Consider the following 25,817-nt stretch of genomic DNA (forward strand, 5'->3'; position numbering starts at 1 on the left):
GCTTTCCCTTCATCCACAGAACCAGTAATCTCATCATAAAAGGCGATTAGATTAGTCAGGCATGACCTTCCCTTGGTGAATCCATGCTGACTGTTCCTGATCACTTTCCTCTCATGTAAGTGCTTCAGGATTGATTCTTTGAGGACCTGCTCCATGATTTTTCCAGGGACTGAGGTGAGGCTGACTGGCCTGTAGTTCCCAGGATCCTCCTTCTTCCCTTTTTTAAAGATTGGCACTACATTAGCCTTTTTCCAGTCATCCGGGACTTCCCCCGTTCGCCACGAGTTTTCAAAGATAATGGCCAAGGGCTCTGCAATCACAGCAGCCAATTCCTTCAGCACTCTCGGATGCAACTCGTCCGGCCCCATGGACTTGTGCACGTCCAGCTTTTCTAAATAGTCCCTAACCACCTCTATCTCCACAGAGGGCTGGCCATCTCTTCCCCATTTTGTGATGCCCAGCGCAGCAGTCTGGGAGTTGACCTTGTTAGTGAAAACAGAGGCAAAAAAAGCATTGAGTACATTAGCTTTTTCCACATCCTCTGTCACTAGGTTGCCTCCCTCATTCAGTAAGGGGCCCACACTTTCCTTGGCTTTCTTCTTGTTGCCAACATACCTGAAGAAACCCTTCTTGTTACTCTTGACATCTCTTGCTAGCTGCAGCTCCAGGTGTGATTTGGCCCTCCTGATATCATTCCTACATGCCCGAGCAATATTTTTATACTCTTCCCTGGTCATATGTCCAACCTTCCACTTCTTGTAAGCTTCTTTTTTATGTTTAAGATCCGCTAGGATTTCACCATTAAGCCAAGCTGGTCGCCTGCCATATTTACTATTCTTTCGACTCATCGGGATGGTTTGTCCCTGTAACCTCAACAGGGATTCCTTGAAATACAGCCAGCTCTCCTGGACTCCCTTCCCCTTCATGTTAGTCCCCCAGGGGATCCTGGCCATCTGTTCCCTGAGGGAGTCGAAGTCTGCTTTCCTGAAGTCCAGGGTCCGTATCCTGCTGCTTACCTTTCTTCCCTGCGTCAGGATCCTGAACTCAACCAACTCATGGTCACTGCCTCCCAGATTCCCATCCACTTTTGCTTCCCCCACTAATTCTACCCGGTTTGTGAGCAGCAGGTCAAGAAAAGCGCCCCCCCTAGTTGGCTCCCCTAGTACTTGCACCAGGAAATTGTCCCCTACGCTTTCCAAAAACTTCCTGGATTGTCTATGCACCGCTGTATTGCTCTCCCAGCAGATATCAGGGAAATTAAAGTCACCCATGAGAATCAGGGCATGCGATCTAGTAGAAAGTTGGCAACCCTAACTATTAGCTGGTGGTTGAGGTAGGCTGTTAGCCCGATATGGGGACTAGCCATCAGAGGGACATGGCACACACTTTGCAAATATGTTACCTCCCAACTCCTCCCAACAGGGGTCACCCACCTGGAGCAACATCTGGGGCCCACAAGAGTTCAAGTCCCACTTGGCTGAAAGGAGTAACTCCGTTAGGAGATAGCAATAGTAGGTTGTTATCCTCTATGAAGCGCAGACATCAGATGGGACACAATGCACACATTTCAAGGGGGTTACACAAGTTACCTGAGTTTGCCACTTATACCTATTTCCTGACCACCCAGCGTGCCACTTACACAACAGCTTCTGTGATGCTGGGTTTGGCCCAGACATGTCTCTGGAGGGGCTGAGCACAAGGGGGGTAGAGGGTCATGTGGGAGCAATGCCCATTGGGTAAATGCAAACAGCTTCAGGAAGGGGTGCGTTTTCCACACACAGCGAACAAGCGAAGATGGTCTGTTGGAAGGGTTTATCGCATTAAGGAAAATAACAAGAAAGAACGAAAGTGACATCTCCCCGAGAGAGCGCGGTGTGTGCAACCCCATTCTGCAGCTGCATGCTGCAGCTGAACACAAAATGGCACAGCCAGCCAGCAGTGGGATGGCCAAGGCCACCAACAACCAAGTCACAGCAGCTACAGAGCTGCGTGCCCTGTGGGAAAACAGTCTGGAAGGTACAGAGCTCTCCACACACACATGGCTTCTAGTCTAGGTACTTATACCACAGCATCAGAGCACCTCCTAACCTTGAGTGCATTTATCCTCACAATCCCCGTGAGGCAGGGAAGTGCTATTAACCCCAGAGTACAGATGGGGATTTGAGGCACAGGGAGACAAAGCAACTTGCCCAAGGACACGCAGGGAGCCTGGGGTAGAGCAGAGACTTGAACTCCTAAGTCCTAGGCTACAGCCTGAACCACTGGACCATCCTGCTTCACCCAGCCATGTAATATCCCGCTGCAGTTTAGCGGTAAGGGCAGGGCAGCTGAGATGTAAAACTCCTGGGCTCGCTTTCTGGTCCTGCAACTGACTTGAGGCAAGTCATTTATTATTAGGAATTATAGTAATTAAGGCTAAGATTTTGTCATGGGCATTTTCAGTCAAAATCACGGACCTATCCCTGACTTTTACTAAAAATACCGGGCGGACGCACTAACAGTCCCAGCCCTGGCCGCTGCTCCAGAGCCGCTGCTCCGGCCCCGGGGACTGACCCAGCCCCAGCCACTTCTCCGGCTGCAGGGGCTGCTCCAGCCCGAGGACTGACACAGCCCTGGGGACTGACCCGGTCCCAGGGGATGATCCAGCCCTGGGGACTGACCCAGCCATCGGGACTGCTCCAGCCCGGCCGCTGCTCCTGCGGTGGGGGCTGCTCCTGCGGCCAGGGCTCAAGCCGAAGCAGTCACGGAGCTCCAGTAAAGTCATGGAATCTGTGACCTCCATGACCAAACTGTACCCTTAATAATAATCATGGTTATTACAATAGTGCCTAAGGGGCCGCATTGCACTAGGCACTAGGCACGGTACAAATAGAATAGTAGACATTCCCTGCCACAAAGAGCTTTCAGGCTAAACAGATCACCTAGCCTCTCTTTCCCCCCTCCCAGGACAAGGAGAAGATATCAATACTCATCTCCTAACAGGGTTATCAGGAGGGTTGGTTACTTACCATCTCTACAGAGCTTCAATACCTAGCCGCAGTCTAAGGCAGGGGTCGGCAACCTTTCAGAAGTGGAGTGCCGAGTCTTCCTTTACTCACTGTCATTTAAGGTTTCGCGTGCCACTAATACATTTTAATGTTTTTAGAAGGTTTCTTTCTACAAGTCTATAATATATCACTAAATTGTTGTTTCAGAGTAACAGCCGTGTTAGTCTGTATTCGCAAAAAGAAAAGGAGTACTTGTGGCACCTTAGAGACTAACCAATTTATTTGAGCAAAAGCTTTCGTGATGCATCTGATGAAGTGAGCTGTAGCTCACGAAAGCTTATGCTCAAATAAATTGGTTAGTCTCTAAGGTGCCACAAGTCCTCCTTTTCTGTAAACTATTGTTGTATGTCAAGTAAATAAGGTTTTTAAAATGTTTAAGAAGCTTCATTTAAAATTAAATTAAAATGCAGATCTTATCAGTTTAGTGTGATCCTTGCCCTTGCTTTTCCTTGCTGAGTTTTCCAATGTCTGGCAGGTATTTGGATACTTTAAGCTGCACACAGGCTTCTGAGTGATCAGTTGTTAACCGGCGGGACAGAGGACAGATTTCATGTGTGAAAATACCTGTTCACACAGGTAGGTGGATACAAATGCTGAAAGCATTGCAAACTCAATTTTCTTCAAACTGTTAAATTTCACTGGCAGGGACGTCAGCAGGTCAGAATAGAGGCCGCATGGTCTCTCTCGGTAGCTTCAAGTGCTCTCCGCAGATCTCCAAACTTTGATGCCCACAATTCTGAGCTTTTAAACTTAATGAGCAGCATTTCGAAATCTTCAACACCCATCCACCGAAATACAGACAAATCCAAGTAGCTTTCATTGAACTTTTCAGGTTTAATTGGAAAAGAAAGCCTTGGGCCAAATCGCTGGAAATCTTGAAATCTGTCAGAAAATTGTGATTCCAGTTCTTGCATGTACATTCTAATCTCAGTGTCAAACGCAGTGCGCTGTTCCACGTGGCGTGAGAGTGATGTAAGCAGCAAATCAGGACTTAAAAATAACGCAGCACAGTGGCGCTGGAACAATTTTTAAGGTGGGGGTGCTGAGGTGCGCCCCCTCTTGCCCCTGTCTGCACTCCTCACTACCCCAGGCTGGGGCCAGTGGGCCACAGCTGGGGGTGGCTGCAGAGCCCCGGGCCAGCGGCCGGGTCCCCAGGCCGGCAGCAGAACCCCCCGGAGCGGTGGCCAGGACCCGGGCAGTGTGAGCGCCACTGAAAATCAGCTCGCATGCCGCCTTTGGCCCGCGTGCCATAGGTTGCCTATCCCTGGTCTAAGGCCATGTCTACACTAACAACTGTGGTCCGTGTTCAGCTGCTGTGGTTTGTATATTGCTCAGGCATGTGCAAACTGCACGTATTCATCAGGAGTGCTTGTGCTGATGCAAAGTGCGGTGCACCACAAGTACGTATCCCAGTGTGCCACATGCCACTTTCTGGTGCAATGCCTTCTGGAAAATTTTTTGCAAAATGTATTGTAGGATAGTAATGACCTACCCAGGGATTAAGAGAGAGGGGTAAAGTTTCCAGCATTCAATTTTCTCCATCCCATAATGCCACCCATAACCTATAATTTTGATATCCTTTTTTTTTTTTAAATCCCACAAATCTGCAAGGCATTTTTAGTATCCACCATTTCTGATAGAAGCATGGAGCCCACACAGCTCTGCACTATTCTCATGAACATTGCAAATACAGGGTGCACAATTCTCCTGTATTTGCAGACCTGCAGAAAGTACCACAACATCCAGGGACATGAGGATGTTTTCAAGGACAGTTTGCGGAGGGACACAGCAAAAACCAATTCAAGATTTTTGGTGGTGTTCACGGAGCAGTTGCAGATGGTGGAGTGTTGCTGCTGGGCCCGAGAAATGAGCACATATGGTGGGATCACATCATAATGCAAGTCTGGGATGACGAGCTGTGGCTGCAGAACTTTCAGATGCGAAAGGCCACATTCCTGGACCTGTGTGCCAAGCTCGTTCCAGGTCTCCAGTGCATGGACACCGGAATGAGAACAGCATTGGCAGTGCAGAAGCAAGTGGCAATTGCACTCTGGAAGCTTGCAGTGCTGGATTGCTACTGGTCAGCATGAAATCATTTTGAAGTTGGAAAATCCACTGTGGAGACTGTTGACATGCAAATGTATAGGGCCATTAATCAGCTTCTACTATGCAAGACTGTAACTCTCTGCAGTGTGCAGGACATAGTGGATGGATTTGCACCCGAATTGTGGTAGGGTGATTGATGGCATGAATATCTCTATTTTGGCACCAGCCCACCTTGCCACAGAGTATATATATATATATATTCTTCACCAACATCAGTGTGGCTAGTGAGGGAAGGTGCATGACACTCACATCTTTAAGAACACAGGATTGTTCAGAAAGCTGCAAGAAGGGACATTCTTTCCTGACCAGCAGATTACCATTGGTGATACTGACATGCCAATAGTGATTCTGGAGCCATACACTGGCCACCTTGACAGCACCAAGGAAATATTCAACTACTGGCTCAGCAGATGCAGAATGACAGTTGAATGTGCTCTTGGTAGATTGATGGGACGCTGGCGGTGTTCACTCACTTGTTTGGATCTCCACGAGAAAAACATCCCATGCCTGTTGTGTCCTGAATAATATCTGTGAGGCAAATGGGGAAAAACTACCACCAAGGCTGAGGTGGAGGAGACGTCTCTGACTTTGAACAGCCAGATACAAGGGCCATTAGAAGAGCTCAATGTGGAGCTATCCAGGTGAGGAAACAGTACTTTAATGGTCAGCCACAGGCACATTCTCTGCTGGAGTTTCTCTGGGAGCTTTGGGTACTGCTAAGAATTGCGTAGGGCTTGCTGTATATTTATAAATATGACTGGGTGTTCTCCCAAAGCTATGAATTCTGTGGTGCTTGGTGTGGATTTACAAGTGCCATTTGCTTTGACTATCACTATGTATTTGGCAATATTTGTTATGAACTAATGAAGATAATTTGATTCTCCAAAAATAGAACTTTATTGAGTGGGGAAAAACAGCATGGAAAATCAATGTGCACAAAAAACCCAGAGGCAATATTATACACATTTTTAACAAGATTAATGGGGTGAAAATTTAAAACTAGAAAGGCCGCATTCATGTCCATCTGAGTAACAAATGTAGGCTGTTGTGGCTACACATTCACCAGCTGTGTTTCTTGTAGGTCAGTGTTTGTGAAGCTGTGGTTTTCCTTGCTGTCTCCCAGCATCAAGTGGTAGGAGTAAGGATGTGCCCAACCATGCCATCGTTGGGGAGTGTAGGGAGCAGTGTGTGACCATGGAGTTCTCCCAGGACTGCAAAGGGTGGGGAGTCCAGGATTTTTGGATCTGTAGGTCAACCAGGGTCTGCAGCATTTGGGTTTCCTGCCTGAGAAGACCCATTATGTCCTGGTGCATCTCCTTCTCCTTTTCCTGCTGGGAGTCCCGGGCCTTTTTCCTGTCCTTTCTGCCTTTCACCAGGCTGTTGGTCATATTGGCCCTCCAACCTCACAGTGTGATGTAGCACTGGCTTGCAGGATCTCACAGAACATGTCCTCCCGAATCCTCTTCTCTCTCCTCCTCATCAGAGTCAAGAGTTCTGTGGGTATAGAGGGGGCACCAGAAGCAGCTGCTGATTAAAATCGACAGATGTACCTCTGAATTTACACACATAAGGGAAAGGGGAAAATAAGTTTCAAAACTCCATTCCCTTATTCCCATAAACACGTTGAACAAGAAATGCTTATTGACACTTCAGCTTTGGAGCACCTTGGCACAGCACTGCAGTCCAGCCCCAGCCATGGTGAGTACAGCCCACCAGGGATGATGGGGGAAGAGGGAAAGGATTTTCTATTGCATGAAGCTACAAAATTTCAGTCCCTATTCCATGGGGATGAGCATGGGGCAATGGCACTGAATACTGGCACTATTTGCCACAGACAGTGGTGATTTTAGCTGATGTCTTACTCCTGAGGGTCACAAAGGCATAGAGACCACAGCTGCTGCTGGTGTCCCAAAGCCGCCTGGGCCCATATGCCACTAGCCTGTTTATTGCAATGATGCCAGCCAAACTTATCGCAGTGTGGCGCAAGAAAGTGTCCTACCTCAGAGGAAGAAACAAGGCAGCCATCCCTAGAAACATTTGAAAGAGGATTGCAGAGTGCTTCCAAGGAAGCTTCATCGAGATCTCTTAGGAGGATCAGAGGGCCACGCCCATGGACATAAATAAATTGCTCTGCCTGCCTCCCATCTCTGCCTATCCCAAGAGGGGAATGAAAAGCAGATGCTAAGAGCTCCAGCCCTTCTCATACGGGTAAAACACTGGTCTGGGCGGCTGCCATCTTTACATTTAAAGATTGTAAGGAAAAATGCATGCACACACTTACCTGAGGCCCCTTCCCCTTCAGCAGGCTCATCTGCGTTTGCCTGGTCAGACTGGCTGGTCTGTGGCAGAATCTCAAACAGGTCCCGGCTCGCGGCATGGCTGGCGTTCCCCACCACGTCTCCCCACCCTTGCTCCTCACTGTTCACTGCAGGGGCCTCTGTCTCGGGCTCCTCCAAGGTATGTGCAGTGGTCTGCTGGTGCTGGTGGGGTCTCTGCCAAGTATGGCACGCGGTCCATTGTAAAAGCACCAGGTCTGTGGCTCAGCATCAGATCAATTGTTGGCCTTCTTGGCTTTGGGGTAGGCCTGCCGCAGCTACTTCGCTTTCATGTGGCATGGCTGCTGGTCCCCGTCGTACGCCTTCTCCTGCATCTCCCAGCAATCTGCTTGTAGAGGTCCATGTTTCTATGGCTGGTTCATAGCTGGGCCTGCTCAGCCTCTTCTTGTCTCTGTGACCCCTGGGCAGAGGAATTTAAAACTGTGGCCAGAGTGGTCATTTTGCAGGGAATGGGGCATTGTGGGACAGCTGCTGGAAAACTGTTAGGATTGACACAGGTTGTGCAGTGTCTAGACTTGCACTGTGCCAACTGCAGTAGGTCAAACGTGCCATTGAGGGGTGGTTTCACTGTGCTGCTAGAATGGGGCATTTACATCAGCCAGAGACAAATCTGAACATGGACACGTGCTTGAAGAGGTTGACACAAGGCGACTTCCGTCGCCCTAACTCTGGAGTGTAGACCAGGCCTGAGTAGAAACGATTCTCCTTACGAAAGGTGATGTGCAGTGTGGGGGAATCATGAGGAGGCAGCTTCCTAGCGGAGAGAGAAGTTCATCAAAGCTGAGCTTGCCAGAGCCAGTGGGTTTGTCTTTTTTTTCCACCTTATTTAAAATGCTCCAGCTGCTGAATGACTTTCTTTGCTCCTTTTTCGATTACTGTTTCACCTGTCTGGAAAAGGAACGGCAGGTGCTTTGAGGGTCAGCTCATTGTCTCACTCTCGCTCTGCAAGGGCCTCCGGGTCTGACCACGAAATGTTATTTTGTGACTTCGTACAGCACAACTCCACCATAAATCACAGCCGCTATCCTGATACTGCCTGCAGCAACAGGGCAATGGATGTGTGTGTGTGTGTGTGTGTGAGAGCTGGAGACTATCTTCTGCTACGTGACACATGCAGACAAAGACACACACACACACACACACACCCTGAGACACACATGCACCCTCACCCCACACATATCCACAATACACCCAAATGCCCATCGCAGGGAGTCATGGACATCCAGGGACATCCAGGGACACACCTGCAACTTCCTCTTAGTTACATACATACAAACAACACACATACAGATGCATATCACAGGGAGTGACATTGGCACACAATACACACACATACACACACACACACACACAGAGGCACCCTCCCCCCAGAAGCATAGGCCTAATACAAACAACACACCCATTACATGTAATCATACAGAGAGAGAAAGCGTCAAACACAACCCCCTGCCCCATAGCCCCAGAGGCACATTAATATAAATCAGCTCTATGCCCCTCACACAGGACACTGAGGCACACACCAGACTTACAGATACACAGTCAGGCTCACACTCATACACCCTCAGTCCTGCACACACAGACGTACACCAGATTCTTTCCTCCAGTCGTTCTCATATGGTATTGACGGGTGAACTAACCAATCAGAAACATCAGTATAAAGGGTTGTGTGTGTGTGTTTCTGTGGGATGTATCTGAATCACTGTGTGTGTGTGTGTGTGGTATATCTGTGTTACCGTGTGTGCATTTCTGTGTGGTGTATCTGTGTCACTCTGTGTGTGTGTGTGTGTGTGCTGTATCTGAATCACTCTGTGTTATCTTTGTCAGTCTGCGTGTGTGTCTCTGTGTGGTGTATCTGTGTCCCTGTGTGTGTGTGTCTGAATCTCAGCATAAGTCAGCCTGTCTCTCAGTCACAGTGTGTGTCCATGTCTCAGGGTACGTCTATACAGCAAAAGCTGTGCATGGCCGAGCCCATTTGAGCTTGCTTGGTGTGGGTCACACTGGGTACGTCCACACTGCAGTCAAAGATCTGCGGCCCGAGTCTCAGAGCCCAGGTCAATTGACTCGGGCTCGAGCTGCGGGGCTAAACATTGCAGTGTAGACAGTCAGGCTCAAGCTGCCGCCTGGGCTCCCCCACCTCCCGCAAGCATTGCAATTGTATCGCCTTGCAGCCTGAACCCCGAGTCAGCTGACCCAGGCCAGCCGCAGCTGTTCCGTGGGTCTCTTATTGCCGCGTAGACGTACCCAAGAGCAGTGAGGTCAGGGCCGCTTCGGGCTGGGCAGGTGAATATGTACCAGGCTCTGTGCTGGGCTTGTGCTACCAGGGCTGCACTGCCTTCAGTGCTCGTGTTCCCCGTGCAGGCTGCATCCAGGCCAGCTCAGCCTGGCCAGCCTGTGCCCGGCTGGAGCTGTGCAGATGTCCCCTCAGCGCAGCGGCCACCACACTGCGTTGGAGCAATACCTCGCCCCCTGCTCAGCGATACCAGCCCCTCCTCTCCACCAGCACAGCGCCCCCCTGTTCTGCCTACGGGGCAGGGCTCGACTGGGAGAGCAGGGATCCTTACAGGCCGAACGTGTCAGTGAGTTCAGTGTGTGAAGCTCTTTGAAAATCAGGCCCTCATGAGTTCTGTGCCCGTTGGCATGGGGGTGCAGCTTAGCTGGGGTGCTCCTGTGTGTAGCAGGGTCTGAATGCCCAGTGGGGAAGCACATCGAGTGCTTGTGCAGCATCCCCAGGAGACCCTGCGCTCCTGGCTCACGCCCCGCTGCCTGCTGGAGCTCAGGAACATGTGCGGGGGGGCGGCTGCTGCGTTCCCAGGAGGGACAGGACCAGCAGGGGTGCCCAGCACAGGCCCCTGGAGAGCAGGGATTGCATGGCAGCCTGCAGGCTCGCTGCCCCGGGTAGGCACGGTGGCTCATTTCCCATCAGGTCAGGAGAGTGCCCTGGCATGAGCTGCCACAGGGAATGGCCTGTGGATGCAGCGGCTGTGCAGATTTGGGGAGAAAGAAAGACAGGAAGAGGCAACAGGGCAAATGCACTTCTGTACTTCTCTAAGGCTCCATGTGGAAGTGCTCCCACACTCCTGCCTTTAATCCAATTACGGCTAATTGGTAACTACATAAGGAGCTTTAATTTCACAGGCTATTAAGGTAGCCTCTGTTTGCCTGCAGGCTCTCCCCAGATTCATTTTGCCTTAGTAATCCATGGGGACTCCATTTACCAGACCTGCTTGGCGGAAAGTGAATTAAGTGAGGCTCATAACTTTCATGTGTTGCATCTGCCCAGGCAGCTGAGATGCTCTCATTAAAAAGACAGGAGCTTCAAAACCCAGCCCCCGTCCTTCCCTCCATGCTGCTGGAAGCACGTCGGAGAGCCAGACTGTAGCAGCTGCCGCACGGTTTCAAGGTGATCAGGATAGAGCACTTCACTTAGCAGGGCCACAAGCCCCCAGCCTCTCTCCAGGGCATATGTTTTGCAAGACCCTATAGCTGTGTACCAACCCACTTGCCCAGTATAGTTGTCTGTTTTGAGTATTCTTCACTACGCTTAACAATACAGCAAGGAGGTGAAATCAAACCTTCGGCAAGCTCACCGAAGGCTCGTAGGTGGATGAGTGGGGACAGCGTTCCCTCTAGGAACAGAACCTGCTCCAGAATGCACATGCTGACTCCAGCATTTGGGGTTCTCAAACTTCAAGCTTCTGGGCATCAGCGTACCCCGTGGAGAGTCAGGAAGGATTCCCCACCAGCCCTCCAGGTGCAGCATTGCAGAACTGGCTAGGTGCATTTATGGGGGCCGGGGAATAGGGCCAAAGGGGTGTCAGCTCCCTTTGAAGCATCAAGGTTTGACCATAGGTAGAGGCAGAATGCCAGAGAACCTGGGCTGCTGGCCTGATCTGCACAGCAGGAAGAGGGATATTGGACTGGATGTGACAGGTGTGATCTCAGCTTGGGTCACTGCTTGGGCCCATCTCCTCCCGTTCCCAGAAGCCCCCTGAGGCTGCTCAGAACCTCCTGACCCTGGGGCCTTGGGCGAAGAGCCCTGCTCATGTGAGCATCAGTTCTGTAGTAGGGAGAAGGAGCCTGTGTCCCCGTGAGAGGGGTCCAGTGGGAAAGTCACAACAGGAAGGAAAGTCGCCTCTGGGTGGAAAAGGAGAGAACCTCCTCATCGCAGAGAGAGGCTGCTTCTCTGCAGCTCCCCCAGAGCCACTCCTGTGGAGCAGTCATTGCTTTGTGCTGCCCTATGCGATCCCCACACTATTCCTCATCTTGTGCAGGGGTTTGGGGTGCTGCAGAGACCCAGGAGAACAGCCTACCCCCTGGCAAGAGCGACACCCCCTGCCTCAGCTCCTCTGGACAGCCGCACCACCTCCTGTGACTGGCCTTTCCCCAGCTACCGGGGTGCTGTGCATTAGGAAAGATGTGGACAAACTGGAGAGAGTCCAGAGGAGAGCAACAAAACTGATAAAAGGTTTAGAAAGCCTGACCTGTGAGGGAGGATTAAAAAAAACGGGCATGTTTAGTGTGGAGAAAAGAAGACTGAAGGGGGACCTGATAAGTCTTCAAATAGGTTAAGGGCTGCTATAAAGAGGACGGGGATCAGTTGTTCTCCAAGTCCACTGAACGTAGAGCAAGAAGTAATGGGCTTTAATCCGCATCCAGGGAGATTTAGGTTAGCTCATAGGGAAACCATTTGAGCTGTAAGGATAGGTAAGCTCTGGAACAGGCTGCCCAAGAGAGGTTGTGGAATCCCCGTCATGGGAGGTTTTTAAGAACAAGTTGGACAAACCTGTGTCAGGGAGGATCTAGGTTTACTTGGCCCTGCCTCAGCGAGCGCAGGTGGCTGGACTTGGTGACCTCTCGAGGTCCCTTCCAGCCCCACCTTTCTGTGAGTCTACGATTTCCTTGCACAGCGCCACGTGAGACATACGGGTCTTTGTTGCCCTCTAGTGGCTGGGCCATATAAGTGGTTTATGAGTCTGTTGTTGCTTCCAGGTAACACCGCTATCCTTTAGCTCCAGCAATAAGAGTTTCAGCCTTTAGATCTATAGGTCACAAGTCCAGTCCCTGCTATTGATCCAGGTAGGGCAGGACTAGCAGCTTGCACTAGCCCAGGAGCTAAGAGCACCCAGGCCAGATTCCACTCAGTGGTAGTTCAGAGACCAACCCAGAGGCAAAAGGTGTTTGTGTGCTGATCACTGCCTCCTAGAACTGCAGCTCTGTGCTTTGAGCTCATGCTTTGAAGGTGCCACTTGAAACCCTCCCTGCCTGCTCTCTTGCTTTGATGCTTTGTCACTCCAGGCGCAGTGAGGACGGACAAGGACATCGACTGGCATGCAGTGAAAGATGAACCCTCCAGCGCTCTGCCCCGTGCGATCCGTCTCAGCAAAGGCCCTTCCCAGAGACCAAAGGCAGAATTAAACTGCTCCCCGCACAGGATGCTCAGATTTATGGAGATTCTGGTTAAACTGCACTGTCTGCTAACCAGATTATAAATGGGAACTGACAATTTTATTATAGCGTAAGTTTCCTCTCCATTACAGTCCTCACCACATACCCGCACATCATTAATGCAAATCCGGAGCCACTCAGACTGAGAAGGCACCAGCGCTCTTTAGTCTATTCTCTCCTGTATACGTATGTCGCACATTTACAGCATCTATCCGTTTACACACAGCTATATATCTCTTACTAGTACCCTCCAGTGCTGCTGCAGCAAGCCCTGTAACTGGGAGGGAGCATAGTTCAGTGGTTTTACAGTAGGGTATGGGAAGTCAAGACTCCTGGGTTTCAGACCTGGCTCCATCCGTGACTCATTGGGCAAGTCACAGCCCTTCTCTTGTCTCAGTTTCCCCCTCTGTGAAATAAGGGGCATCATAGTTCTTCAGCTCGCAGGATGGCCTGTGGCGCTATGGCCCACAGTCTGCAATAACTCTGTGAGTGTAATGTCCATCTACACCCATGGGAATCCTCCTGGGAACTGAGGGCAGGATCTACTGTAGGGGCTGGAGTAGAAAGACAGCCTGAGACATAAGCCCTTGTATCAGAGGCCTGAGCTAAAGTCGTCAAAACTTTGCTTATATAAAGCAAAGTTAAGTTGTGAGCAAGAGGCAGGCCCTGCTCACAGAATTTGGTACGTGTAGGGCTGGTACTGTAAAAACACATATTCCTAAGAGGAGCTAGGCACAAAACATTCATGCAAGCACATTCCAAAAGGATGGTACCAGAACTCCGCGATAAACACATTCCCCAAAGATAACAGGAACATGCTGACCCAGCTTAAGGATAAGGTCAGGATGACAGCATGATGAATAGAGATGTTTTGATCGAACCTACAGGTACAAGGCAATGGGTGGCGCCCTAATACATCAGAGGGTGGCACCCTGATATGTTGAGGGTGATACGTCCCTTGTTTGTATTGGTGTATAAAGATGTATCTCAGAGGGAGTGTCTTTGTCCAGCCAAGGGGGCAGTGGAAAGTCCTGCCACTGACTGAGCTGCGTCCATTGTCAGGGGCATCCATGTACTAGTGTAACTGTAGACATTGATCCAGGGAGCTAGGACCATGGTTTGCTGACAGTAAACCTGGCCGGGCGCCTTCGCACCTTAATGGATCTTGTGGTCATTGGGCGGTTCCCTAGAGATCTACTGTGCCAGCTGTCTGCACAGAGCTGGGACAACACACAAGGAGAACACACATGCAGCTGAACATCTGATGACCAGGGTCTGTGACCCGTGGTGGGCACTTGGGAAAGGAGGACCGTGGCCAATTATATCAGCTCATTGCGGGGTACACTGGACAGAATGCAAATGTCCAGCGTTAGTAATGAGCAGGTTTTGGAAAGAATCTCCTGCTTCATTCGCTGGCTCTTAAGGGTCAGGAAGAAACTCTCCCAGGGGAAAATCACCCCACAGCTGCTTACTGTTGGGAGGGATACAGGTCTGATCCAGCATGGGCCTTCCTACACTCCTGGGAATGGCTTGGCGCTCATGGACATGGTACATTTCAGGAGCCTCACAGATCCTCATCTGCAGTGCCCTTTGGAGACAGCAGTCCACAATCGCACACAGAAGGCGGAGGCTGGTGTATGTGACGGTCCTGTGTATGCCTGGGGCAAGAAGTGCATAGGAACAGAGTCTAGAAAACACCAGCAGTTGAAGGGTTAAACCTACTCCAGCCAGTTCTTCTCGGGTTGATTTTTATTTTTTAAAGTGTCTGGCTCAGCTTCTGCCCGGAGAGACAGCAGTGGAAATCCGGCGGAACTCTATGCAGTGCAGTGGAGCTGCTCTGCATTCCCAGCGGTGTCGCCGAGAGCAGAAATTGGCTCTGTGTTTCTAATCAGAGCTGATGGAAGGGCCCCTGCAGAGCCCTCACTGTGTCACAGATTGTTTCAGGCCATAGCAGGGAGATGGTTTAATGCAAATTCATATCATGTAGTGGATGCCTTGTAAACTCCATGGATTTTCTCGGCATGGCATTGTTCGCAGGCTGCTCTGATCAATCAAGTTTGCTAACGAAGTGCTCGGCTGGTGTTTAAAAGCATGGGCCTGTGGTTAAAGCGCAGACTCAGCCTCAAGACACCAGTTTCTATTGCCAGCCGTGTGCCACTGACTTCATATGTGATCTCAGACAAGTCATTTGCCCTCTCTGATCGCTTCCCCACCTGTAAAATAATAATCCCTCACTCTTCAATAGTGCTTTGCACTAGATCTCAAAGCTCTTCACAAAGGTTGTCAGAATCACTATCCCCGTTTTACAGATGGGGAAACTGAGGCACGGAGCGGGGCCGTGACTTGCCCAAGCTCACCTAGTAAGCCAGTGGCAGTGACAGGAATAAAACCCAGGTTTCCTGAATACCAAGCCAGTGTTCAACCCACTAGGTCACGCTGCCTCCCCGTAACAGAGGGCTACGGTGACTGACCTTTTTTGCAGACATGCTGGGAGCCTTCATGAGTTTAGAATGGTGGGGGGGGGGGTGCCCAGAGCAGTGCCCTTCAGCAGGGCTGGCCTGGGTGCAGGGGCGGAGGGAAGAGTCAAGTTGCCGTGGAAGCCTTGAGGCAGAGGCAGTCTGATTCAGCTCTCTTTGTGCTTCTCAAGGAGCTTCTCCCCACACAGTCCTGAGCGCGAAAGGGGGATCCTGTCTGGCTGGGCTCCGGAGAAGCTGTCAGAGGCCAGCTCCCCTAGGCTGCAGCGGTGGGTGAGTGGCTCGCTGGGAGTGAGCCTTCCCGGGAAAGAGGGTGAGAAACGTCTCTCAGCCCGACCATCCAGAGCCGGTCTATTTGGATGAAATGAGCTCGAACCAACATTGCTTTCGAGATGATGGAAGTCCGACATGCCTCGCTGTAAATAATACAAGGAGTAATTATGTCTCAGGGAATTAATGTGCTGGGTGCTCAGAACACGAGGCTGCTGTGAGCATGTGAAGCCCAGCTGCTCCGCAGGCGAGCCAGGTCACAGACCATGGCCAGGGACATGGGCATGGTCAGGCAGTTGTTTGATGATGCATCTGGAGGGAATGTCACAGTATGTCCTGGCTGCTCTGAGATTCTGCCTCAGGCCAGGCTGTGATGGCTTTAAAAAGACAATGTGTCTACCTGGGACTGGTGAGCTTCCCAATGACATGTATTCAGGTTCTTATACTGTCCTCCTCTCCACAGTATCTGAGGGGCTTAGGCTATTCGTAGGTAGTAGGTCATACTTAGATTGTAGGTCATCAATGGAATGAGTTTGGGGTTCTCAATCTGGACTCGGGTGAATGGTTATCAACATCATAAAGCAATCACTGCCTTCATCAGGATGGGTAGCCTGTACTCAAGAGAGGCCCAGGGCTGGAATAGCCAAGAGATTCTGCAGGTCGGTGCATTGGCAGAGTTGTGGGGGGAGCCTAGAGCTGGAGTGGCAGAGGAGGCTGTGTTTGCGCACTGGGGGTCTACCAAGTCTCCCTGCCCTCCTCCTGTTCTTCCCTCCCTTCCTGGTTCACTAACAATATCCCAGAATGTACCGGTCCATGACCTCACTGACTGCAAAAGTCTCTTGACAGCCTATGCAAGCTGCCCTCTGCAGCGTCCGGCCCTGGGACGGTGCCAGCAAACCAGCCAGGGGCAGGGAGAATTGGAAGTGGCAGATGAATGGACCCTGAGTCCGATGCTAGCTGGCTGGACAGCCTGGTGCATGGGGAGTCAGCCCAGAAATCTGGGCCTCCCTCGGCTCTCCTCACAGCTTTGACATAAGTCGGTCTAGGAAGGTACATCGCTCAGGACTGTGAAAAATGTCACGCCCTGAGTGACGTAGGTAGGTTGACCTAACCCGCACTGGAGATGCTGCAAGGTTGACGGAAGAATTCTTCTGTATGCCTTCCGGAGGGGTGGATTTACTGCAGCGATGGAAACCCCCTTTCATCGCTGTGGGACGTGTCTACTGGGCAGCAGCGTAGTTGCTGCTCTGCAGTTTGTCGTGTAGACACAGCCTCACAGACACATAGAAAGGTGGGTGTTTAAATTGAATACACATCGATTGCCTCCATAGTGCCCTCAGCCACCTCTTCCATGCGTGTGGACGGAGCCCAGCCCAGGGGACACCCTGTGTGGTGGCACTAGGCAGAAAAGGCTGGAAGCCAGAGAGAAGCACAAGGTCTGCTGGTGTCCAGCAGCCTCAAGGAAGAATCCTCTTGAGAATCACTAACACCAAGTCCAGTCTGTGCTAAAACACTAGGGACACTTCAGCTCTCACACACACGTGTGTGTTCTCACAGGCTTTTGCACACACATCTCTGGGGCTTTGTGGTTACAGGGGCAGGCCAGGCAGCCATGTTCAGAAATGGGGTCCTGACCACTTCAGAAAGAGAGGGACAATGGCACCAGGATTCCACTGGCTCTCTGGTATTGGACTGAAGTGAGGCATAACGCAGTAAGTCAGCAGGCAGGCAGAGATGTAGCTGGGGGGCTGGGAGGGACGCTGGTTCCAGATGAGGTATGTCTAGCAGGGGCACTGTGGTCAAATCCCGCAACCCTGCAATAATGACTGTTATTAATACAGGGCTGGTGGCAAAGCTGCGTCTGCCCTGACTGGGCATGTGCACGGTCTGCTCCCGAGTTATGAAACTAACAAAAAAATACTTAGTTTGAAAAAGCAACTTGCCCGATGTCAGAAGCGTCAACAGAGGGTAACTCACTGGCCTAACCCTCAGGTGTAGACTGCCTGCTCCCTCTAGAATCATAGGGCGAGCTCCCACCAAGGCCAATTCAGCCCCACTGTCCAGAGAGGAGCTGAATTCTCGATACATCCCTGAGTGTTTATCGGCCCGAGGAAACCTCAGGACAGGTGCTCTGTGGCTCTGGGTTAAAGAGCTCTGTGGCAGTTACAGAGAAGTGGAGGAGGTTGAAAATCCCTGGCCAAAATTTGCACTGGCGTGTTTGGCGTTGGCTACCACTCTCCCAGTCACCGTGTCACCAGCAGCCCGTTCCATCCCTACGAAGTCTTGGCTGGCATTTAAGCGGGGCCCTACATGGTGAGAGGGGAGACACCGCACTCAGAAAAAGCATGGAACACAGAACAGATGAATTCAGAATGTTGCCTATTTTTAAAAGCCCGGCCTTCCCAGCCAGCCCACTCAGCACCAGTCAAGCGGGTTTGTAGCTCACTCACATTCGTTTGCTTGAAACTTTGAAACGGGCCTGGTTCTGAAAAAGAAGTAAGCTGGTAAGGGCGTGTCAGTCTCCAAGGGCAGGTCCTAAAGAGTGGCAAGCCTAGTAAGCCAGCGGTCCGGGGATTCGGTTATTATGGCCTGGCATTTTGCTTGCAGAATTGCAAGCTTTTGGTTTTGTGCAACATGGACCCATTAATGTGTGAGGACTAAATCTGCTCCCAGGGCGAACTGCAAGAGGCTGTGTTTCTTTGAGGTGCATTTTGGGAAAACCTTTCATGACGTTGGGGTTTGTTTGTTTGTTTTGGGGGCAGAATCCCAACAAGGCCACCTGGGTGAGAGGGGCTAGAAATCTGAGCAATTTGTTAGTGCCGATGACACATGTGTCTTAAAACCAGGGCCGGTCACTGCTGATTGTGATAAACAACCGTTCTGGACAGGCAAGAAAGGCAGGCTGGCCTTGTGGGTAAGGCGGTGGAGTGGGTCAGTTCCCAGCTCTGCCACAGGGTTCCTGCGTGACTGGGGGCAAGTCACTGAATCTCCACAGGCCTGATTCACCCTCTTTGTGTATCGAGGCTGGTGCCAAGGGCTGTAGGGCAGGCCTGAGATCCCACCCTTGCTCAGACATAGCTTTGAGCAGGGGGTTGGACTAGATGACCTCCTGAGGTCCCTTCCAACCCTGATATTCTATGATTCTATGATAGCCCCAACAGTGCTGCAGCCCTGGGTGCAGGGGGAGCTCTGGGCAGAACAGAAGCAGGGAGCAGTGGCCTGGAAGAGGGAGGTAGCAGGAGCAGCCCTGCAAAGGGCCACAGGGACCTCAGTGCTGCCAGACCCAGGGCTAGGACAGGCACAGATGCCAGCCTAGGGATGAATCCTGTCTCTGGTGCCTCCATTCTCCATCCATACAATGGACATAATAAGAACATAAGAATGGCCATTCTGGATCAGACCAATGGTATCCTGTCTTCCAGCAGTGGCCTGTGCCAGATGCTTCAGAGAAAATGAACACAACAGGGCGATTGTTGAGAGATCCATCCCCTGTCATCCAGTCCCAGCTTCTGGCAGTCAGAGGCCCAGGGACACCTGGACCGTGTGTTTCCCCATCTCCCAGGGGCACCAGGAGGCTAAAGCCATTCGTGCATGAGAAGTGCTCAGATACATCACTGAGACAGGAAAAGCAGAGAAATCCTGGAACCACCAGATGAGCAGCGAGTCCTTAGCGTTTGCTGTCTGGTGGGGATGCCCCACCATGCCATTGTGACTTGGAGTGCACCAAGCCACCAGCGGGACTGGAAAACACCTTGTGCTTGACGCTCTTCCCAAGCGATTCAGTGCAGACGAGGGGAGGCGAGTCATAGACAGCGCAGTGGATCTAATTCTCCATTTAACTCCCATCAGCTTTCCCACACTCTGGGCAGCTCGTGTGTCAACAGTAATGGTCAGCGCCATTCACAGCAACGCGCAATTTGATTTAATTGTGTCTTCAAAAAACGGATTAGAACTGAGGAGCCAAAGCTTTGTATTTACAGGGGGAGATGTGTCTGAAATTAACCAAGGGCCCTGCGGCCTGGGGCTGATGGAAATTTAAAGAAATCAAGTATGTGGAGCTCATTTTTCTGTAGTGGACACAACACAGCCACATAACCGGTCAGGAATCATAGAATCATAGAATATCAGGGTTGGAAGGGACCTCAGGAGGTCATCTAGTCCAACCCCCTGCTCAAAGCAGGACCAATCCCCAACTAAATCATCCCAGCCAGGGCTTTGTCAAGCCTGACCTTAAAAACTTCTAGGGAAGGAGATTCCACCACCTCCCTAGGTAACACATTCCAGTGTTTCACCACCCTCGTCGTGAAAAATATCCAACCTAAATCTCTCCCACTGCTCATGCGACCTCTAACCTTAGTGAAAAGGAGGAAGAGACTTAAGCGAGTCCACACAGAGCTGAAGCAGGATCACACACAGCCACTGCTTTTCTAGGCCTGCTGAGCTTGTGAAATCTGACCAGCTCCCAGCACCTGGCTTACACATTGTACAGAAACGAAGCCATAGCAAAACATAATTAAGGCCTTTCTATCTAGCTGAGGTTTTTCTGTAGCACCTATCACCACAGCATCTAAGTGCTATCAGCTTTGGAGTTCCCTGTATCTCTTGTGGCTTCAGTAACTCCTATGAAACACCGCTGCAGAAATCGCTGGTAGTGTTCCCAAACATTGTAGCTTACAGCACTGATACGGCCGGCTTTGGGCAATTACTGCAGGACGCTGCTGTTCTGGTATCTCGGGGAACCTTATAGCAGGCTGCTTTTTGGTTGGGGTCATCACTGAGTCCCAGCCTGAAGCAATCGATCCAGCATTGACCAAGAGTAGCATAAATGAGTCGGCCTTCAAAACAACCGAAAGGGGATGCTGGATTCTGACTTTTAGCCACTCAAATGAACTGTCAAGATTCCCCCTGCTCACTGTTTGATGGCAATAAAGCCTAACGGGGAAGGAGAAAGCTCTCTCGGGCTTTAATCTGAGATAAACATAAACATCTTTAAAACCCCCAGCCAGCCTTTTGGTTCATCTTTGCAAGAATGTGTTAGGATCATTCCATGTTGAGAGAGCTGTTTGGACATCGTATGCTCCCTGCTCCTCCCTGCTGTTCTTCCCGGGGACTGGCACAAGACAGGAAGGTCATTAGACAGCTGCAGGTGAATCCCGCCAAATTCAATTCACTACATCCTGTTGTAAAACACCGTTCCGTTGACTAGGAACACAGGGGATCCAGGCCTGTTCCGGCCCCTTCACACTGGTGCCAAATCACATTGAATTCAGTGCTTTGAGTCGTCACACTAGGATTTGCCCAGTAACACCACAACACACTATGTAAAAATACAGGTGGGGCATTGCTCACATACTGGCTACTGACCAGCCCCAGAGCTCACTGAAGGATAAAGGAAGCAGAATTCCAGGGTGCTCTGTGCATTTTGGGGGGGTGTTCAGTGCCTAGCATAATGGGGTCCTGATCCCCGGTTAGCCCTACTACAATGCTCTACTGCTGCCATTCTGAGCCAGGCAGCTGTTTTGGTTGCTTGCAAAGAAATTCAGCCCTCATTACAAACTCCAAGAAACACACACTCGACTCCAAAGTCGGCGGATGCTCATTTGACTAACTGCCCCAAAGCCGACACAGAATCTGTTCTCAGCACTGCCACAATAGTCAGGGGTGAAAGTAACTTAAAGGACTTATCGGTACTTCGGAGACCTGAGTGGGGGGCGTGGCCTCTACCGGAAGAGGCGTGGCTCAACCAGAAGAGGCGGGGCCTTTAAATACCCGGGTCCTTTAAATCAAGATTTAAAGGCCCAGGGCTCTGGCTGCAGCTGGGAGCCCCGGGGCCTTTAAATCAACCCCAGAGCTACCAGCTGCAGAGGCGGCTGCGCGCCTCGGGGCTCAGGGGCGATTTAAAGGGCCCTGGGCTCCAGCCGTCGCTACTGCAGCGGAGCTCCGGGCCCTTTAAATCACCACTGGAGCCGTGCCGCCGCTACCCCGGGGCTCCGGCAGCGGGGCTCGGGCAGCCCGTGAAAGAGCCCGGGGCTCCGGCTGCTGCGGGGAGCCTGGGGCCCTTTAAAGCGCCAGCCTGGGGAAGCCGGTCCGGTCCGGCACGGCCTACTGGCTCTTGCCGGTATGCCTGCCGTACCGCACTGACTTACTTTCACCTCTGACAATAGCTCCTAGGCCCCCTCTGCCATCAGATCTCGGCTACTGCTGTGGAACACCACACTGAGCTGGGTCAGTAACCCCCGTGATTCACGCTCTGTTCACTTAATGACAACAGCCATGCTGGTGGGGCTGCTTAGCCAGCAAAACCATGGCCAAGTGCCAAGGATCACATTTTCCCTTGAGAAGAGAACGTCTGCTATCCCGTTGGGTCTCTCATCTCCACAGGCAGGGCAGCACAGCACCCCCTAGCATCACACTGGGGCAACCGCTGGACAGCGGATGTACCCTATAGCACTGTGGTTCTTGGTCCCTGTAACATGGTGCTCACTGCACCCCGCTGGGTTCAGCCTCCAGGCCTGCTCCCTAATGAGTCAGGACCACTTCAAGCTGGTGCCACACCGGTGCTCTTTATTCCTGTGTCCAGTCCCCACCACCAAGCTCCAATTATTTACAGATTATGTGCACGTTTGGCCTAGCACAGACCTCACTGGCAACAGGGTAGCTGGCTGCTGGCTCCTTCTGGGCCTGCCCCCGCCACAGGCTTCCTCCCTTGGAAGCTTTTAGCCCCTGTTAACGAGGCTGGCAGGTGTGGCCAGTTTCCAGGCCAGTCCTAGATAATGGGCCAGCCCCAACCCATTTCCCCTGGTTGGGGCAGGAGTGGCAGGAGCTGATTAGGGCTTTCCCTGCCACAGCCCCTTCCAGTAGCTGCATCACATAGGGATTTACGAGACAGATGATCAGTAGTTTGCAGGCTTCCACGTTATTTAACATGATTTAACATTTTGCTGCAGCCGTGCCTACAGGTCACCCTGGCTGGGTCCCGTTGTGCTAGGCGCTGTACAGCCATGAAGTAAATAACAGTCCCTACCCCAAAGCGCTTATAGTCTAAAATAACGTTAGCATTAGGAAGCAAAGCAGAGAGAGTGCGTTTGTGGGGGCGGGGGGGTGGAGGGTGAGAAAAACCTGGATTTGTGCTGGAAATGGCCCAGCTTGATTATCATACACATTGTAAGGAGAGTGATCACTTTAGATAAGCTATTACCAGCAGGAGAGTGGGGTGGGAGGAGGTATTGTTTCATGGTCTCTGTGTATATAATGTCTTCTGCAGTTTCCACAGTATGCATCTGATGAAGTGAGCTGTAGCTCACGAAAGCTCATGCTCAAATAAATTGGTTAGTCTCTAAGATGCCACAAGTCCTCCTTTTCTTTTTGCGAATACAGACTAACACGGCTGTTACTCTGAAACCTGTCAAAGCTGAGATGTCGCAGAAGCCTGGTAGAAGCCTTCATGTAGGATTTATGTTGGAAAACGCTTCTCCAATCTCTGCCATCTCACTCCTGGGAGCCAGGAGCCAATCGATCCCTGGCATAGCTCCACTGATTTCACACCCCATCACCCATTCTTTCCCCTCCCACATTTATGCTGCAGCCCCCTTTGCAATAGCCATCCCCCTATTCATCTGCTGTGGTGAGGGGATCTCTGGGGCACTTCTCTTTCTAGCCAAGAGATGGGGTCAGAGGAAAGGGGGAAGTAAATTCTGCATGTGAAAATGCATGTCTCTGACAGAGCGCTGAGGAAGAGTACAGCAGCACTCTGGATGCATTTGTCTCATGGCCGTCTCCTCTCTGCATATATAATTGCACCGCATGCCCTTGAATTTACATACAAGACTTAAAACACAATTAATTTTTGGCAGCTAGCAAAGCCCGAATGAGGCTAATCCCTTTAGATTTTGCATCGTTATCTCATTTTAGCATTATCTAGTTAAACTTAAATGGGCAGGGGGGAAAGTCAATTGCACTTATCTGAAGAGATGTTGCTCCCACTGGAAAATATTCAGTGTTTAGAAGGCCTAGTGGCTGCAGAGTGGAAGAGTGGAAAGCCATAGAGAGAAAAGAGGGGGTGCAGCGGGGTTTTCTGCACCATCCTTTCACCTCTAGGGTTCTCAGTGCAGAATCGAATTGGATCGCAAGTGAAAATGAATGTGATGAGTCTGACCTTGTTTCTATTGATCAAACGTTGTCAGTGTTCGATTAATAGAAACAACCCAGGATTAGAGCAGCTGGGGAGGTGGCAGGTTAAAATTTCCTGGGTTGTAAGTGGAGTGCTGTGGGGGGGCTCAGGACAGGAGGCTGTGGGTCAGGATTGAGCTGGGCTGGGACAGCTGCATGGGGCTCAAGACAGGACGAGCGGGGGGCCGTGAGTCAGCATAGCACTCAGCCTTTGCTCACTCATAGGAGTGAGGGTCTCCGTATATCTCTTCCCACAGCACAACTCCGTGCTTCTGAGTCAGACACTCCCCATCCGACTTAGCTCACCGCTAAGCTGGAAGATCCCCATCCACTTCAGGCTCCCCTCCCCTGTGCATCAGCTCCTGTTGAAGGGAAGCCCTGGCACCCAATTCGCCATCTCACAGGGGGAACTCACCCCGCCCCCCCGCGACTCTATCCTCCCCTGCCAATCCCCCGGCAGCTTGGCTGCATGTCCCACACATTCTCCCCGAGCCCTTCAGTTCTGGGGTGGCATCTGGCTGTGCGGTTTCAGGCTAGGCCGTGGCCTATGTCCCTTCTGGTGCCTTGGCTTCTGGAGCCACTGCGTTCACCTCCTTCCCAAGGGGCCGGGGGCAGCTCGCCCCGCTGTCGGTGAGCCCAGCGGGGGGGCATGAGACACACTGGCACTTAATTGGGCATGCTGAAGGGAGCTGTCCTCGGGGGGACGACCTCCCCAGAGCCGCGCCCCCTTTTGCCTTAGAGACCAGGCCCCGGTTTCCGGAGCGGCCAGGGCAGGGCATGCTGCTCCCCACATTGCCCCACCCAGATGTGCAGAGAGCCCCTCTAGGGACAATAGGGCAGCTGGGTCACCAAGTCCTGTGCAAGACTCTCTGCTAAGGGGGCCATTTGGTGCCAGTTGTGCTGGCGGTTTGTGTCCTGCGAGGAGCCAGGCTCCGAGCCATCGCCTGCCGGCCCACAAGCAGCTGCGCCGTGGCCAGGACTCAGTCTGCTCCTGCAGCCGCAGGGTGATGACCCTGGACGGTCCCCGGAGCCATCCCGCCCCTCGCGGAACAGCGGCCCCGGCTCACCGCTCCGCTCGCATCCCCGTGGGCAGGCGGGTGAGACTCACGTGTACAAAGGCTGTAGCTGTAAGTGTGACGTCTTCTGTGGGGCCTGGTAGCCGTAGGAATCGAATCCTCCGATGAAGTCAACTGGGGAGAGGAAAGAACAGAAGGTGGGTGTCAGCAGGGGCTCCGGCTGCTACTGCAGGGAGACGCGGCTGGAGCGGGACAGGGCAGTGGATTTTAGGCTCCTTCCTTCTTCTCTGCCCTCCCGCCCCCACTCTAGGTTAACGGCCCAATTCCCCAGCAACAGAACCTCCTGGTGACCATCTCAGAATGGGGTCAGCCAGCAGGGTCCCTCCATGCTCGTGCTGAGTGGCTGAGGGGGAGAAGGTGTGTGTCGGAGACAGAGTGTGTCGGACTGCGTGAATGCATGACAGGCAGAGAGTGCATCGGCATGCGAGCGTGTCCCCTGGTGCCTGGAGGAGGCCCCGGGGCCTGATCCCTCTCTCTCAGCGGTGGAAATCCGCAGTGACCCCACGGAAGTCAGTGCAGCATCCCAGCAGGGGAGCCAGGGTAAGCGAGAGGAGACTCCGGCCCAGCATTCGTGCGCCTAGAGCGCGCAGCCTGTGAGCTCAGTACATGTGTCCCAGCCGCCTTCCCATTGCCCAGACGGAAGATAAATGCAGGAAGAGCCAGACTGACTTAAAAAGATCCCCCCGGCTCTTTTCTACTCAAGACAATAGACCTCGCATTTCACGCTGGACAAAGTGGGTAAAATTACCCTACCGTTGTCTCCAAAGTGGGCATTTAAGGAGAATTATGGGTGATTTAAGTCTCATTTAAAGTGTGTAATTTAGAGGAATTACAGACACCAATAGATCAGTTTTCACTTCTGCGATGGTTGTGATTTCCCTCCGACAGATTAAT

At 51.7% G+C, this 25,817-nt stretch overlaps 1 protein-coding gene across 1 annotated transcript in view; it reads right to left on the reverse strand.

The window, feature by feature from the left end:
• Window positions 1–25,817, reverse strand: part of NKAIN1 (sodium/potassium transporting ATPase interacting 1) — a 206,746-nt gene that overhangs the window by 11,491 nt on the left and 169,438 nt on the right. Inside the window, exon 6 of the mRNA XM_007066097.3 lies at window positions 24,956–25,037. Within this exon, the coding sequence (XP_007066159.1) occupies window positions 24,956–25,037 (82 nt within the window). The remainder of the gene's footprint in view (window positions 1–24,955; window positions 25,038–25,817) is intronic.

This window comes from Chelonia mydas, chromosome 19 (genome assembly GCF_015237465.2).
Source record: "Chelonia mydas isolate rCheMyd1 chromosome 19, rCheMyd1.pri.v2, whole genome shotgun sequence".
In the NCBI taxonomy this organism is placed as follows: domain Eukaryota; kingdom Metazoa; phylum Chordata; order Testudines; family Cheloniidae; genus Chelonia; species Chelonia mydas.